This window comes from Tachysurus vachellii, chromosome 21, assembly GCF_030014155.1.
Source record: "Tachysurus vachellii isolate PV-2020 chromosome 21, HZAU_Pvac_v1, whole genome shotgun sequence".
NCBI lineage: Eukaryota > Metazoa > Chordata > Actinopteri > Siluriformes > Bagridae > Tachysurus > Tachysurus vachellii.
The window spans coordinates 11,818,117-11,835,545 of NC_083480.1; the positions used below are offsets into that span (position 1 = coordinate 11,818,117).

Consider the following 17,429-nt stretch of genomic DNA (forward strand, 5'->3'; position numbering starts at 1 on the left):
CTTGAGTAAATAAAGACGCCGTATTTGAGTCATAAGAACTTGAAGGAGGGTGACTGGAGCCAGGCACCAGAATGAAGGTAAATAGTCTTTCACGATTATAGACTCAGATAAGCTTTATTCCTGAACAGTCACACAGGATGTGATAATATCCATGCTAAAGTTTTGCCATGCAATGTAAAGTAATGTTATGGGTGACATGAAACTAGTTTTCAAGCAAATGTGTTATGATATAGAAGAAAATGCCTTTATAAAATCAAGAGTGAAAATCTTTTTATCACTCCTTTGGAGGTTGGGATCAGAGTTCAGGGTCAGCCATACTACAGTGCCCTTGTAGCAGAGATGGTGAAGGGCCTGGCTCAAGGGCCCAACAGTGGCAGCTTGACAGGCTTGATCCCTGACCTCTCAACTGACCACCCAGAGTCTGGCCAACTCTGTCCAATGTCATGTATTTAATTAAATAAAATGATCATGATGGTCTGGAAGGGATGCTGTCATTTAAAGGTCTGGTGTAGGACTTCTATTTCTATTATTATAGAATGGCTGATAAATTGAAATGAGTACAATAAAGATATATTTTTTTAACGAAAACTGGATTGTAGTGGACTTGTTTAGGTCACTTTAAAAGTTTCCTCCCACGTCAAGCCAACGTCAAGATAAAGTTTTAAAGTGCCAAAGCCACACCTCTTATTATCTTAACACAGGACAAAACCTGCGGACTCACAAAGTGCTGCTAATCAGTGGAAGAGTGAGGAGATGTTTGGAAGGAACTTGAGCAGCTGGTGAGCAACAAGATCTAGACATCAGACTTAAATCTATGGAACATTATAGGTATGATACCTTGGCTATATTTATTGTTTGCATATTGTTTCTTTGGAAAATAAAATTGAGATTTCATACATTCATGTAATCCACAGCTTTCTAGCCCTGGTCCTAGAGTTCACCATGGTGTTTCACATGGTAGTGTTTTTTCTGCTCTGACAAACTAATTCAGCTCAGCTTGGCCTGTTAACTGGCTGAATAGTTGAAAGTGTGTTTGTTAGAGGAGGGAAAATACTAAAATGTGCAGGACAGATATAACTCTGGCACCAGATTTAGGAACCTGTGAATAATAATACTGTTTTTTTCAAATAGTATATTTTTTTTCTTGATTAACTAAATTGAAATGAAAAGTGAAATGCAATAATAAGACATGTTTTTGTATTAGTTTATAAAGGTTTCCTGTGATTGTTGTCAATCACTTGCACCATCAGAAGAACACCACATCTACAGCTTCCTTGATTCCCTAAACAACAACTGAATATAGGACTGTAGACTCTCTAAACTTTTCTAACCCATAACCCAAGACAGATCTTGTGCTGACATGGATTGGAAGACTTTAGAATCCCTCCTCAGTGGCGTAAATAAATACTCCACAGCTTTTGGACGCATCTGGCTCACTCTGGTGTTCATGTTCCGCGTCATGGTGTTTGTGGTGGCTGCTGAGCGTGTGTGGGTCGATGACCAAAAAGAATTCGACTGTGACACCAAAAGACCTGGCTGCCCCAATGCCTGCTACAACTACTTCTTCCCCATTGTACACACAAGGCTCTGGGCCCTACAGCTCATCTTCATCACCTGTCCTTCCTTTTTGGTTGTAATGCATGTGTGGTACCGTGAAGATCGCGAGCGCAAATACCAGCTAACACATGGTGACGGGGCAAAGCTCTACGATAACCCTGGGCAGAAACATGGAGGTCTTTGGTGGACATATCTCATTAGCCTGTTTGTCAAGACAGGTGTAGAGGTGGGATTCCTTTACCTGCTGCATATTATCTACAACAATTTTAACATGCCTCGCAGTGTGGTGTGTGATGTCGAACCCTGCAGACAGGTGACATGCTACATAGCACGGCCCACTGAGAAAAGGATCTTTACATACTTCATGGTAGGGGCTTCAGCCATCTGCATAGTCCTGAACATAACAGAGATTTTCTACTTGATCGGCATGCGCATTTTGCATCTTAACCACAAAGGAAGCCACGTCACCAAAAGCGGTACGTGTGGAGAGTCGGAATGTGATGAGTGTAACATGCCTAAGAACACAATCGACTACAAGTTAGCATGTCCTGAGAAGGTAGAAAAGCAATCTTAAAATGACAGACTCAAGCCAAAGATTTTGTTTCAATACACAACATTGTCATTTGTTAAGATTTGTCTCACAATGTTTAAAAAAAGCAATATTGAATTGTATTGAACAATATTTTTGGCCCATATTTAAAATGTATACTCTATCATCTATAAATGATCATTTTTAATAGAATTAAAATGATATATTTATAATACTATGTAAGTGACAACCTCTGGTGTAAAATGGTTTTGTAACAATATTCCTAAAATCTTTTATTTAGGGTTTTAGGGTTTTAATGTCTACGGTCTTAAAGATTTTAATCGATTTTAAGAGCAGGTAAAAATGCACATGATCTATTTATAATTCTAAGAATATTTCCTCTAATCCTGGCATCAATATAACTTGCTTTTCATTGTAGTAATTATTGTATATTTAAAGCTAATACATTAATGCTTGTAGAATACTTTGTTCTATAATCATGTTTTTTCTTCTTAAATTGATCTGTTGTAGTTATTGGCCTTCATCGCAACTGCTTTATAGGCTACCAGAAGTGATAGCAGACACTTTTTCTGTAAGCTGCATTAAATAATAAATTCTATAAGTAAACAATTGATTATTTTCTTGTTGCTTTTTATGTATTACAGAGAAAAATATCATGTCTCTAGCATTAAGAAGGCTGTATATTATTTTTCATATGCATTTCTTTATGTATAGGACGTAAGCCGTCTTGTTCTTACACAGAATCATTAGAATGTGATGAACCTGTTGCTTACACTGAGTTTAAAAATAGTCATAACCATGTGGGATAAAATAATACAACAAGTCTTGAACCGAAATGAACTGCAAGATAAAAAAAAAAAAAAGAGTATACAAAGTGCATTCGTCTGTGAAGGCAGAAAAATACATTTGATACATACATATAAGTATATATGAATATATATAAGGCATACAATATATTTGTTTGTTTGTTTTTTAAGTGGCCTAACATTTATGCTTCAAATAAGTGTCATTTTAATGGAGTGAAAAAAGCAATAATGGTGGTAATAAACATTATAAAAAAAACCTTTTTTGGAAAAAAATTAATGACTTAAACTAGATACCAATCACCTACACGAGACAACCGAACCTGAGTGAATCAGTGATTGAATCACTGATTCGAGTTATTTTAGTGCCAATGCCCAAAGATTCGAATCACAGAGAGTCATTTTCCATAACACTTTCCTGTCTGGCATTTTTTTTTTTTTTTTTTTTTAAAAAAGGGCATCTTTCAGCGCATGCGCACTATTTCTACCAGCTGAGTTCATGCAATTCTGCGCTTTTCTAGCTGCTGAACCGATCAGGTGTGGAGCTTCATGTGCAGATTTGTGTTCATTTCCGTCGTCGTGCTGGAAGTTCGTGTATGACTTTATTTATAGTCTTAAATGCCTTTGGAGGCGCAGGATAAAATGGATAATTCAGGTGAGCACCACATATATGCAGAATACAGGTGAGGTCTGTGTTATTTAACTCAATGAAGTACTGTAATCACTGTTAAAGGTTTGATCACTGATTTATTAAGGCTAAACCAAGTAATTTATTAGTCCACTCTTGGCCAGAAAGAGAAGGAGCTATTGCAGATTGTTTGTTTATTTGTTTGTTTAATTTATTCCAGATAAATAAATGCTGCAAGGCCTGCATCTGTGTTCTGATTCATTTGGTACACCTTGATCTGTGTGATGATTGTGTTGGACATTTTGCACCAAAACAAATCCTTATAGCCTCCTTTCCCTCTCCTAATGGTTTTAATAATTCATGTGGGGATGTGGTAGCCTAGTGGATAAGGTATTGGGCTACCAATCAGAAGGTTGTGAATTTGATTCCTACGTCCACCAAAGTTGCCACTGATGGGCCCCTGAGCAAGGCCCTTAACCCTCAATTGCTCAGTTGTATAAAAATGAGAGAAAATGTAAATCGCTCTGTATAAGAGTGTCTGCTAAATGATGTACTGTAAGTAATTGCCAGTAATTTTTTTTACCAGTAGATTTTGTTTAATAATCACTGAAGCCTTTCTGCTTTCAGTAAAATGTGGACAATTTGAGTGGAGATAAAAAAACAAACAAAAAACCACACTGTTCCATTGAATGTGTAATGATTAATCCAAATGACATTTTTGATGAAGCAGTCTTTGCCCTGACCTCAGTGCAGGATCAATACTAAACTTAATAGGCTGTGACTTTAGACAGAAAATAATCTACACAGACTAAATTCTGTATTTCAAGGCTTTAGCTATTTACCTTATGATATGACTGATTTCACTATTTGTTGAGAACTTTCTCCTTACTGTGTTTTGAATGGCTGTCATCTGCGTAAATTCTTAACAAACCAGTTAAATTGTATTCATGTTGTAATAGGCTTTGCTAAATACAGTAAAGGGTAAGGCCATGTTGACATAGAGTTCTGTTCTTTTTTTAGGGTTCTGAGTTCTGAATTTTGTTTTTTTCATTGCAAAAGTCACAACATTTTTGAAGCCATGTGCAATTATTACGTATGTATTCGGCGGTCCACGCAGTAAATCAGCTGTTTAGCTTGTTTCTAAACTTAGAGACTATATTAAGCATGTTGCCTTTAGCTGTGACATGCATTCCAAAGCAAGCAGGTAATTTTATGTTTTGAATTAAAGTAGAATTCAGGGTGTCTTGTCTATGAGGTTAATTTTCTAGACTTGGGCTTACTCTCCAAAAAGAGAGTGTAGTGCTTTTAAAATTACTATTAGTACTGCTGGCTAATAACAAATAGTATTTAAGAGACAGTATTTTAAAAAAATGCCATGTCTGTAGCATATGTGTGGTTACTACAGTCTCTTTCTTTTTAGAGATAAAAGAACTTAAAACTCTAGGAATGTATGTACAGTAACTGCGATTTCGCTGTTAACCCCGGGTATGAAAATGACCTGCATACCTTCTGTGTCTGCACACATACCTTAAAACGCTGCCAGAAAGTGCCGTTAGTCATAGCATTTACAATAAATACTGCTGTCATGATAGCTGTCTCCTCTTTAACCTTCTCTCTTCTTCCAGATGACAAGTAACCCTAGCTGTTTTAAGAACCGCACATACATGGCTGACTAGCTACATGTGGAATTAACACGATTAAATGTAATTTTGATTTTCTTTGGAATTTAACATGGTACCTGGGCCAAAAAACATACTTTATACAACCGTACAGTGCATGATGATCTCCAGATAGAAGTAGCACATATTTTCTGGTTCTTGCTAAACCTTTCACATGCTTCATGTCTGTTATTGTGTGATTGGTGTCTGTGTGAAGAAACTCTTTTCTGAGTTCATATTAGTTATGGTCTTATGTTGCAGATTCTGAAAGTACAGTTATGTTCATCAAACACTTCAGTATGATTTAAAGTATTAATTTATTCATGCAGTACATATATTTCTAACAAACTTCAGAAGTGTAGAGCACCATACAGTATGTCACTTTTACAACACTACATGGGTGCAAGTCAGATTCAAGCATTTATTTAAAAATCAGGTATTTATTTAAGCTCTACACCGTCACTTACGTTCTGATCAAAATTTCAGTTTGATCAATCAAGCTGTTATCATGAAGGCTTGTCAATCCGGCTACTTCCACATTATTTGGCTTTATGTAAACGTACTGATTGGGATCACTTGCTGCCATGTTTGAGAAGTTGTACTTATCCCAGTAAGCCTGCTGCTAGGTTAGGTTCCACGGATGCATTTTGGCTGTATGATCACAATCCTATTGCCACCACTGACAATGCCAGTTGCTTAAAATTTGAAAAAAACTAATGGCCAAAGAAATGTCAAAGCATAGACTTGTCCTTAGAGGGTAAACCTTAAAAGGGGGTCTGTGTTCTGGGGTGTTGTAATGTATCATTGTACAATTGTAATGTATCATAAGAGCCAGTCCTGTGGTTGCACAGCATGATCTGCATCTTATGACATTAGCATGCATGAAGTTCACCACTCAAATCTAGAAATGGATAGACTCCACTATTGTTCACTATTGGGTTAGAGTGACAACTTGGTGAGGACATGTAATTAACACTAGCATAAATGTTACAGGGGAGTCATGATCTTTATCAGTACAGAAGAATCTCTCAAAAGTTACAGCATCTTTGCACTCTCCCAATTAAGACTGAGGATTCTGACAGGTCACTAGAGCGAGGGCTCCTTTGGAGGGCATTAGTCAAGTTTTGATGTCTCAGGTTATTGGTTCCCGCTGAGCCATGTCTGCTACCAAATTATTACTTTATTAGAAAGTGACTCATTGCTTTTTGGTTTTCCTTTGATGTTTCAGTCATCAAAGTAAATGGGCTTTTGTGATTAGTGAGTGGTTTCTAGGTTACTGACTTTGTATGAGACTTGATTTGAAGCAGTCAGTACAGTATATGTCTGATCTTTAAGATATTCAACACAGACAGGCTCCAGCTCTGTGATCACTGCCAATTTCACTGCTATGAAAGCCAGACACTGTATGCACATGCATGATTTCTGCTCTAGTGTCTGATGAAACTACATATGAACAGCTTTAGTAAGACCTTCACTGAAGGATGTCACTTTCAAAGCTCTAAGTATAACAATATTAGTTTTTAATTTAGGTGTGTTCAACTGCAGATTTCTTTATATAATGTTTTTTGATCTAATGTTTATATATGACTTAATGGAGTTTTAATGAAACTGTCAAAACCTCTTTCAGTTATAGCAGTTAAGAGGTATGTATGTGTTTCTATCTCAGGAGTGTCCTGTGCCACTCTGCATAGGCTCAAGGCTCTAATGAAGATGGGGCTGTGTATGGTGTTGGTGGGCCATTTGAATTTCCTGTTGGCGGCCCTTGTCCATGGCACAGTTTTGAGGCATATCGGCCAAAACACCCAGACGCTGGAGTATGCTATCTCCAACATTTTGGCTCTAACAGCCGGCCTCGTGGTGAGACATGCCAGAGCAAACAAACACTTCCATCTCAACCCAGTGAGCACAAATATCCAGTGTCAATAGACGTCCTTATTAGGGGCAGTGTGGTCTGAATGGAATCCGGACGATAAGAAGACCTTGATGCACTGATGCATCCCCTACATACATGAGTCTATTTTCATTTGGATGGCTTGTATGTAATCATAGTAGGTATTGTTTTTGTGTATTAATACTTACTCTGGCTACCATCTAAACACCCCACTATTGAAGACGGACACTTTTTTAAAAGTCTTTAAAACCTCTTCATGCTCACTGAGTCATGTGTAGCCACCACCATCTTACAATTATTGCAGGGTTGAAGTTCAACATAATAAATTTATTAGAAATATTACAGCTATAATTTGGTCCTTTATCTATTTGTGTGTTTCTTTCCCTAATGCCTCTGTAGGGAATCTTGGTTGGAATCCTCACCATAGTCCTTTCTAGAAATGAGAAGAACAAAGTTCTGGTAAGTCTGAATGAAGGAATCTGTAATTCTTCATCTGTTTGTTCTTAGCTGTAGTTCAACACTTAAAGTACGTTCTATGATCCCTCCCACATTTCAAACACATTTATTTTAACTTTGGGTTTGTGTTATTTGTTTATGCTGGCGTTGTCGCCCTCTTGTGGTGCATGAACTCGACACTAGTAGTCAGTAAAGTAACAATTTATGTAATATATTTGATACTAAAAGATGCAACTCAATGTAGTAAATAAAGGGGAAAGCAGTCTAAATGAAACAAAGAACATAAGATGAGTTTAATTAAAAAGGGGAGGATATAAAATAAAAGGGCAGCATGGTAGCTTAAATTAAACACACGTAAACAAAAAAGGAATGAATCTTTTTTTTTTTTTTAAATGCATCACATATAGAAAAAAAATCCAAGGAATTACTACAGATTATTTTCAGTAGTTAGAACTGTAACAAATGTTTTTTGTTTTTTTTAATGCACATGTTCTAATTTATTATTGCTATCATTCCTAGCGTAACAGCTCATTCACACTATTTGCTCTAACAAGTTGCCTGCGATTCACCTAGATCTCACATCATCAACAGAAGAGCACATGCACACTGTATAGATGACTGCTGACAAAGCTTTAGTGTAATAAAAAAGGGTATTAATAATGAGATGTTCTAGATATAACAGTTTAGAAACTGAACAATGAACAGGATTATTCAGTGTGTTTGGTCCTACTGTCTGAATAATATGTTCACTAATATGTTCTGAGGCCTGTCTCATTGATCTGTTTGTACCTTGTTTGTTCAGTCATGGTGGGTGTGCGTGCTGAGTGCAGTAGGGGGCGTGCTGGCTGCTGCATCAGTCGTTGGGTTGCTGGTCGCTTTGGTTTGGACTCTAATTAATGGTACTAAAGGCCTTCTGCTCAACTGCAACTTACCTGACAACATGAGCTACTTCAGCATCACTTATGAGTGTCCCTTTGACCCCACACGCATTTATGTGAGTAACTGGTCAGACACTGAACAGTCTCGTATTACAGTAGATCACTGTGGCAAACGACAAACAACCAGAAATGACATATTATTGTAATCTCCTTTGTCCAATGGAGTTAAGATGATGATACATGATTATTCTTTACATAATATGGGGATAGTGACTGTAAATTGTGATCTAATTTGGTTAAAGTAGACCTTGGGGGATAAGCCTTGGGGTGCACTGGATGAGAAATGAACTGGTAGTAGGTAATAATGTTTGCTGAAATGTTGGGAAGAGAGTGGTGATGTACTTCATGCATTACTGAGCCAAAGCACAAAAATGATATTACCAGTTACATCATGGTTAATAGGAAGCATATTTATAATTCATTCAAATAAATGGCATTGCAGTACCCACAAAAATGTACCCACATTGTATTGGAGAAACACTGACTCCAGAAGTATAGGCACATTTCAAGGGATAGCAATATACAGTACCATAAACAAGCTACTTACTTACTGTTTCTTTAACAGTCATTCTTGGACTTTATTTTATTTATTATTATGGTGTGTGTGTGTTCGCTCATTTTTTTTATATTTACTACACTGACCACTCCTCTTAAATGTCTTCATTTACCAGTAAATTCTTATTGCCTAAGTGAATAAGCCTACAAAACATTTAACATTTAAAGAGATCCAATTAATTACTGAAAAATATCTCCAAATTATGATTTTACAGTTGTATATCAAATCAAATTTTCAGCTTGTTAAAGAATAATTAGATCATTAGCACAGTAATCTGAATTTATGGCCCTGACTATTGATCTATTTTGCTCCCTAGTGGTGTAACAGTGTAGTTGTTGGATTTTTCATATCAGTTATGACCCAGAAAATATTTTTACTCTATATTTATTTTTATATTCTATTATCTTTTTTTTCCCCCTTCACCAGATTATACCTTCATCAAGAAGGTACCAATGCCATATATTTGACATGCTTATTTTAACTCAAAATATGCACAATTCATTCAGTACTAACAGGAAGGGAAGAGTGCCAATATTTTTGCAATAGACAGGATTATCCTGCTACAATTTTGCTGAATCTAAATCCACATCCCGACTTCTGTTAAACAGCTTTGTGACAATGTCTGCTGTAAAATGCATTATACAAATGTATGAATGAATGAAGTTGAAATGAATTTTGTAATATTACATAAATGTTGTTTATGTAATCCTTTATCTTTCCTGGAGATATAATAATGTCCATCAAATTCTACCCATTCTTTAACAAATCATTGTACCTAATGAAATGGTGAAATCCCCCGTTTGTTTCATTTTTCCCCTTTTCTCTTTCTTCTTCCTGTGTCCTATTACTAAAAGCTGGATGAAAACAAATTGTGTGTGCTCTCACAGCAGCTCTTCTCCACCAGAACAGAGAGGCTCTTGTTTCGAGAGCGTATTTTTCATCACTGTGAAATGATGCCCTCTTCTTCTGTTCACTGCTTATTGGCTGGCCCCATGCGAGCTGATTGTTAGCACTGAGGCTGAAATTGTTGCTGTCACATATTGGTCACTGTTCATCAAGCCATGCTATCATGTGTGGCCATGCACACAGAAAGCAGTCTCCTCTCTTTCTTTCCTCTCAGGGAACCACTCTGATCCTGTGGGTGCCGCTGATTGTGACGAGTGTGGTGGAGTTGGTGGTCTCCGGGCGCTGCTGTGCCGCCTCCATCTCTTTCATCCGCCGTAAAACAAGAATATACTGCGAGACTAGATCGGTGTGTAACACTATGTGATACGAGGTTACTCCGTTTGTGTGCAGATTACTCATGATCCTTAGTATTTGCCTGCATGGATGAGCAATTTACATTTATATAGAATAAAAGAAAGTATATGCCATGTTTTATTTTATGTTTATATTCTACAGTGGGTCATAGAGTCAACACAGAAGCAAAATAAGAGTCCTAGTCTGTTATTTATCCTTATGAACTTAGATAATTCTCTCTTCAGGTAGAAAAACGACACCTTTTTGCCCCTGACAACATAATGAAAACATTGGGGATTTTCTTTATTCTTTTGTGTGTCATTAGAAATACATTTATGGGAAATTCTATTATCATATGTGAATCTGAGTTATAATTGTAGGCTTGCTTTTAAGTTCTGAATGCAGGCAGAACATTTTTTTCTTGTTACAGGAACACCAAAATATGAGTGAGTAGATCCAATACTGAGGGCCTCTAGTACAAAGATTATTATTTCTTCGTGGTTTTTGTTATACGATGAGGCTGTACATAATCCTGAGGTGTTATAAACAGCTGTCTGGCTTTAACATAACTGCAGTACAATCTAGATGTTGTGTCTTGAATCATCTTTACCACCACACAAACCCCTCACACTATATATTCCAGTGATTATATCGCGCTTGCTGATTTTTATGCACAGCTTAAAAATCATCTTGCTGCTATCTCGATTTCCTGCTGTAATCAATCACATTTTTCATTAGCATGTGTGTATATAATTACATTTTATATCGTTTAATGACATTTAATTGTTTGTGGTTGGGCTCATGTCTCACAAGGCTTAGCGAGTTAGCATGTTAATGAATGCAGCAGTGTTGATTTGTTGTAGGATGGTGCACGTTGTCACATGTTTAGAGACTGAACTAATTCCTTAGCAGTGAGCTCTGAGAGGTTTATCAGAGATTAGATTTTCTCACTTCAGAACCCATTACTTGGATCAGTTGGAATCCAAGTTGGCTCCCAAAACGTTTGATTATAGAGATTTTGGCTACAGACGCGTTTTAGAGAGAAGCCAGGGATATAGAAAAGTATTTCCCATCTTCGTGATTGCTGTGTTGGATGCATCGTTGCTCTTGGCCCTACCTGCCTGCAGTTCCCCCTGATGCACAACAGATGTGAAACAGCCTTCATGGGTTTTCCAAATGTCACTGCGGCTTGTGACAGCCATCAGGAACATTATGCTAATTGAATGAGTTTCCATTCTATGAAATTGGATTTGTCAAGCACATATAGAAATATTAAACATTACAAATGCTGCATTAAAACAACTCTCATCTGTTTCTGCTTCAGAAAACGGACATTTTAAGGGTTTTCTATGTACCGTACTAACTATGCTTCGCCGTGGGTGTGTCTGTATAATCACTCAGTGGCATGAACATGGCGACAACCAACAACTGGGATTTATTAAGATTAATTCTGTCCACTTGTGTGTACCACCTGCTGCTGTGAAAACGATTATAAATTTAATGTGCAAGAACCAATTAACTATTATATATTCTGTGTTAGTTTTGATAAATAAGCTACCTGCTTTGACCCCATCTCACCCACCATTTTTAAATAGTGTTTTTTTTTTTTTTTTTTAAAAATCCAATCCTCTAAGAGTGTGTGTGTGTGCATGCATGCCTGTGTGTCTGAGAAATTGGGCATATACACAGCCAGTGATGTATGACTCATGCTGCAGCAGTACTGTAATAGTGTGTGTGTGTGTGTGTGTTTTCTTCCAGGTGAAGACCCTCAGAGCAGCTGTGCCCCCAGTGCTCCCCTGCCATGTCCCACCACCCCTCCGTTACCATGGAGACCGTGAGCTGATGCGCCCCCCAGAACAGCACGAGCTGCTGCGAGCATCACGGCCCTACAGCTCGAGCCGCTCGGCACAGATCAGAGCGGCCTCGTCTCAATTCAACAGAGCCTCAGTCAACAGGGCCAGCTTCTGGATCTAATTATGAGCTTTTGTATTACACTGACCAAACTCGGTGCTACTTGAACAGAGGTTTGGAAGGAAATTAAATTGGAGTGTGCATGTAATTGTCTGTGCACAAGTGCTGCCTTCCACACGAGTTTACTGATAAAATTTGCAGTCCTTGGCGGCTGGTCTGAATTGAAAAAAGCACCGTTAAAGTACTTTTCTTGAAGGGAGGAAGACAGGCAGGATGGACAAGCTTAGTCTGCCTTGTGTGTGTGTGTGTTTGTTTGTATGTGTGTTTTTGATAAATAATTGAACCTTGAATAATGTGCAGAAAATTACATGCTAAACAGATTAAAGTATTAATTTCAGGTGAATTTTTTTTTGTCTTTTGATAACCCTGATGTCTCTTAATAAAGTTTTCAATATAGATGTGTGAACTGTGTGTTGAGTGAAAAAACACCTCACCAAATAACAATAACAATAATAATAATAATTAATAATAACATAGAGTAGAGTGGATCAATCAGGTGTCAAATAAACAGTGATGCTGCTCAAACTCTTCTGATTTTGCTGCAATTCTCATGGAAATCACCTCCAGACAAAGTTTGAAACACAAGTATATTTGTCATCAATTTCAGCAAAGAGGTTGGGGGATAGAGGGGGACAATCATGATGTCTTCACTTGAGGTTTTCATGCAACATAAGAGAGATCTTGCAATAAGGTACAGTCTCAGTACAAATCGGGAAGTAATGAGTTGGAAAGCTAGACAGAAGCTGCAAGTGCAGCGAGACGAGAGCGACTGAAGCTCCGTCACCACACAAAAAGACGTAGGAGGTGGATTGAAACGTTGCCGAAGAGAGATGAAATTTTCTCTCAGTTGTTGTGACACAGAGTAGAGAGATAAAAGCAGTGATATTTTCATACACCCCATTCAATCAATTGTGGAAATAAGCCCTTAGAGCTAGCGCTCACTGGGATAACCTCTGGTCTTGTAATAAGAAAAATAATTATCTATCAATTTTGTAAGAGTGAGGTGTGATCATAAATCATTGCACATTCTTTTCTGCCATTTTAAAATGACCTGTGTGTTACAATATTGTGATTAAAAATCAGTTGCAGGTGTGAAAAAATAAGGGTTTGGAGGAAAGGAAAGACCCAAAATACAATATGAGAATAGAACATGGGTTAGCAGTAGCCTGGGCAAACTGAACTATCCAGTGAATACAGAACTGTTGGCAACACATCTTTAAAAGGAGAGTAGTTAATTTGAATGCATGCGTAAAACTGATTGTGCGTGTGTTATGCTTCAGATAATGGAACTGATGAGCAGATATTTGTGGATGTTTTCAGATTTCGGGTTGGATGTACAGTCCTGAACTTGTAACGTTCTGAGAATATTAAATCAGGGGCTCAAAAACACACACAAAGTGAAACTATAAAGATAGTGCACACACATGCACAGGAATCATGCACAAAATACACTCACTTTCACACACACACAATCGCATGTGTTTCAAGCGTTGGACTTCAAACACCATGGAACATGTCCCCTGATGCAATGACCTTAGAAGGAAAAAGGTTCGTTTCTGGGTTAAAATTGAATGGCAGACAGAATTGTATAATGTTGGGGTCATGAAATATTCCTTCAGAGTTTTGCAAACCCTCGACAATCACGTTACAAGACATCTCGCATGCCTCAAATCAGCAAGTATGAACTTAAAAGTCTTGTTTCAGAGTAAGATCACCAGTGGTTTACTGCAGCAGACCTGATGACGCAACACTGATGCTTTCAGAGATGAAATCAAAGTTTCACAATATAAAACACGTGCAAAAAAAAATAAAAAGATGAAACAAATAAATAACCTTAAAGGAAACAATACATATGTACAAAAAAAAAGTAAAAATCAAGCAAAATAAAATAACGGGATCTGCAGCCTGCTCGTACTAACTTAAAAATCATAAGCAAACAAATCCTTACATCCAGTCCATCAGTCCACTGTGTCTACTGGATTTATTTATTTTTTTATTATTTTTTTATGGATTTGGATACTTACGTGAGCTACATAATACTGTCTGAGTAAAAAGGCATCTACACTACCTTCCTAATATGTTTTATATGCGTTTATATGTGTATATATATGCATATACACATCTATAGGAAAACCAAAAGGAGGAGAACAAAATAAACACAGGACAGCTAGACGTGAGAGGGTGAGAGAGAGAGAGAGAGAGATAGAGAGAGAGAGAGATGAGTGGGAGTGCATGCACAATATCCAGGGAACGGTCCTTCCCAAAACCAGGAGCCTGGAGACTGGTGGCTGAACACCGTGAGCCGAGCGTTCCATGGGCATCAGAGACACGGACAGACGAAGCGCAGCAGACAGAAGACGTCGTTGCGGGTGTTGTCTTTGTTCTTCGGATGTATGCGTGTCCCTTCTCAAAGAAACTAAACATAAAACAGATGCTTTTTTCCCCTTAAAACTCTTCCGTCTGGAACACAAATAACAATGAAAGACGAGAACCTTCATGCACAGAGGGCCTGTTTCTTAAAGGACTCAAAACTGTGAGGCACTGCTGGGGTCGCACTGCAGCAGCCGCACGATGGACGGATCGCTCTTGGCACCTTTTATGAACTCCTCCAGAGAGAGCTTACCTGTGTGGAGAGACAGAGAAGTGAAATGTGAGGAAGATAAAACAAAAACATTCAAACACATTTTAAAGATTTGCTCCAAGAACAGCTTCATATCTCACCATCATTGTTTAAGTCCATTTGTCTGAAGATCTTATCCGTCCTCTTCTCTGGTGTGGACTCGTCTTCAGGCATCTTCATCACAGAGGACACCATTTTATAGATGGCCTGTGACATGATACATAAAGATGTTAACAGTGTTAAGAGGAGAAATAATGTGACTAGTGTTTGTTTTGGGTTCTGTTCTCTGCCTCATCCTGCATTTGGCTTGTTACCTGATTGTGTTCACCTGTTTTGTGTTCGCCTTGTTATATCATCTGTGTGTCATTGCTAATTGTGAAGTTTTGTCATCCTATGAGTTACTTAAAGCCTTTTCCTGAGTTTGTTTTCTGTGTGTCATATAACTTCCTCATACTCATGGATCAGCATGTATTGTGTTTTATAAGTTTGTTTATTGTTGACCTTTGCTATAGACTCTAATTAACTTTCCTGGATTTGTCCCAACGCATGTTTCTCTACACTTAATTCAAATATTAATTCTGGGACTCATTCTGATTATGCAAAGTTTGACCATTTATTAGTTACTCAAGACTCACTTCATTTCCTCATGTCATTTCCCTGCATTTACATTCTTATATAGGTCACAGTTATTCACAGTTATCCGCTTTTTATTTTCGTTTGTGAAGGTCAACACATGCTTCATCGGAGACACATGAAGCCAGCTACTTCATCTTCAGTATACTGGAGCCAGCCCACGATGAGCTCTGAGGTCTCGTTTATCTGTCGAATTCCATAAATGTTATTAACATGGTGTTTGAATGAAAACTGACAAAAAAGTGTAAACACCTTTCTTCCCAGTGCACCCAGGAGAAATTCTAAAAATTGTGTGTGTGTGTGTGTGTGTGTTTGTGTGTGTTTGTTTAATTTAGTGATTCTAGCAGCAAACCAATCACCAGAACATAATGACGTTTGATGTATTCGACAGTCGCTTCTGTCATCCTTTAAAGGGCGAATGTGTTTTTCAGGACTATGTCGATATTTTGCTACATGATAACTGCCTTAAGAGCCATTTTCAGATAAAACTGCTTTAAAATGGAGACAGAACTAGAGAGCTCATTCATTCATCAACATTAAGCATCTTCAGTAAGCTCCTTATGGTCACTATGGAAACAGAGCCCAGGAACACTTGGTTTAAGATGGGAATAAACCCTGAATGCGACTCCAATCTGTCACAGGGTGCCATGTGAACGCACGTTTACACAATTTGTCTCATTTAGGGAAAGTCTAGAGTCACCAATCCACCTGGAATGTCTTAGAGGTGGATGGAAACCTGAGAACCAGGAGGAAACCCACATGGATTCGGTCATCATGGTGGCCCTGAAGACATCATTATAACAGAATCTCCTGCATGGACTATTTTCAACTGATTAGTGATCAGTCATGCAAAACAAATGACTCTAACTAAATTAGCTCTTGGGACTATTTACTATTCATTTTGAAAAGTTCCTCTTTCTCACCACCATTTCCAAAGAAAATATATGGAGAATCTTGCTATTAATGCCCACACCATCATGAGCAAACAAAACATGTATTAATAATCATGTCTTAATAAACATTTATGGGTGGGACCTAAACCTTGTGCAGCTGCACATGATATTAAGCATTTTTGGGGATTTATAAATGGAATGTACTTTTTAAATTTAATAAATGACCAACAGGACACAGAAATCCATCTTTCTGACTAAGAGAGCAAGGCCAGTTCTGCTCGTGGATGTAGATAACATTGGCATCTTCGTGATTCAAACTCCTGATTCGATTTCAACACTCTTTCTGTTACAGTAGAGTGGAGTGCCTCTTCAAGTGCTCTCTACATTAAAGCAGTGCTCCTGATAAAAAGCGATCGTTGCTCACCGGTCGACTGTAACGGCTCTAAACCTGCAGATAATCCCGGCATTCTACAGGATGGGATAAATAGTTCCCAGTTAAATTTAACCATCTAATCCGTACAGGAACAGCAAACTTGCTGCTGCTGCCACCATCCCCCTCTACATCTACATAAATCTCCTGACTGGGGTCACAGGCTAGGGGGTTTTATTCAGCACAGAGCACAGCCTGCTCTGATTGCAGCTGAGTATAAGCTGTGCACGTTGAGCACATACTAATAGCACTTCCCCTCTCTCAGGGCTGCAAGCAAAGGCTCCTGAACTCCCACTACAAATGAGTGTGTGAAATAACGAGTTGAAGCATTTCAAGCTCTGCACCTAAGTGCACTCGCAAAGCAGAGTCAAAGATAATATACAGTTAGCCTTGTCTGACATCCTTTATTAGAATCATGTCAAGCCAGTCTGACTGCATGGGGTCTAAATTTAGAAAGTTGTTGAGTTTTCCATGGTGTAGATTCACTCTAATGAAACACATGGCCTTATGACAGGCAACAATTAGTGAATCAGACCTGACAATCTATTACACGATCCATACAGAGTAGACTATTTCATTATAAAAGCCATCGGGTACATCAGGTAC

The 17,429-nt window shown here is 38.0% G+C and overlaps 3 protein-coding genes across 7 annotated transcripts in view; 2 read left to right on the forward strand and 1 right to left on the reverse strand.

The window, feature by feature from the left end:
- The first annotated feature begins 672 nt into the window (after positions 1–672).
- Positions 673–2,716, forward strand: LOC132864191 (gap junction beta-3 protein-like). The gene is made up of 2 exons (XM_060897482.1): positions 673–828; positions 1,205–2,716. Exon 2 carries the CDS (start codon positions 1,361–1,363, stop codon positions 2,129–2,131), a length of 771 nt encoding a protein of 256 aa, XP_060753465.1. The 5' UTR covers positions 673–828; positions 1,205–1,360; the 3' UTR covers positions 2,132–2,716.
- Positions 2,717–3,398: 682 nt separating this feature from the next.
- tmem54b (transmembrane protein 54b) lies at positions 3,399–12,622 on the forward strand. 2 transcript variants are annotated; one of them, XM_060897481.1, is made up of 6 exons: positions 3,399–3,565; positions 6,863–7,053; positions 7,487–7,546; positions 8,346–8,537; positions 10,158–10,289; positions 12,035–12,620. In XM_060897481.1, the coding sequence occupies exons 1-6, from the start codon at positions 3,529–3,531 to the stop codon at positions 12,248–12,250; spliced, it is 828 nt and encodes a 275-aa protein (XP_060753464.1). In that variant the 5' UTR covers positions 3,399–3,528; the 3' UTR covers positions 12,251–12,620. The 2 variants fall into 2 exon arrangements, with proteins under 2 accessions (XP_060753464.1, XP_060753463.1); XM_060897480.1 differs by having other exon boundaries at positions 3,440–3,593; positions 12,035–12,622.
- Positions 12,623–12,748: 126 nt separating this feature from the next.
- Positions 12,749–17,429, reverse strand: part of hpca (hippocalcin) — a 34,024-nt gene continuing 29,343 nt past the window's right edge. For all 4 annotated transcript variants that reach the window (XM_060857149.1, XM_060857151.1, XM_060857152.1 and 1 more), the window contains 2 exons: positions 14,969–15,074; positions 12,749–14,870 (listed from right to left, as the gene is read on the reverse strand). In XM_060857149.1, the coding sequence (XP_060713132.1) occupies positions 14,773–14,870; positions 14,969–15,074 (204 nt within the window). In that variant the 3' untranslated portion in view covers positions 12,749–14,772. The remainder of the gene's footprint in view (positions 14,871–14,968; positions 15,075–17,429) is intronic.

Excerpts from the sequence above, each read along its gene's own strand:
- LOC132864191 (XM_060897482.1), top strand. The coding sequence starts at position 1,361 with ATGGATTGGAAGACTTTAGAATCCCTCCTCAGTGGCGTAAATAAATAC.
- tmem54b (XM_060897481.1), top strand. The coding sequence starts at position 3,529 with ATGCCTTTGGAGGCGCAGGATAAAATGGATAATTCAG. Across the intron at positions 7,054-7,486 it reads CTCTAACAGCCGGCCTCGTG|GGAATCTTGGTTGGAATCCT; the intron begins GTGAGACATGCC and ends ATGCCTCTGTAG. Across the intron at positions 7,547-8,345 it reads ATGAGAAGAACAAAGTTCTG|TCATGGTGGGTGTGCGTGCT; the intron begins GTAAGTCTGAAT and ends TTGTTTGTTCAG.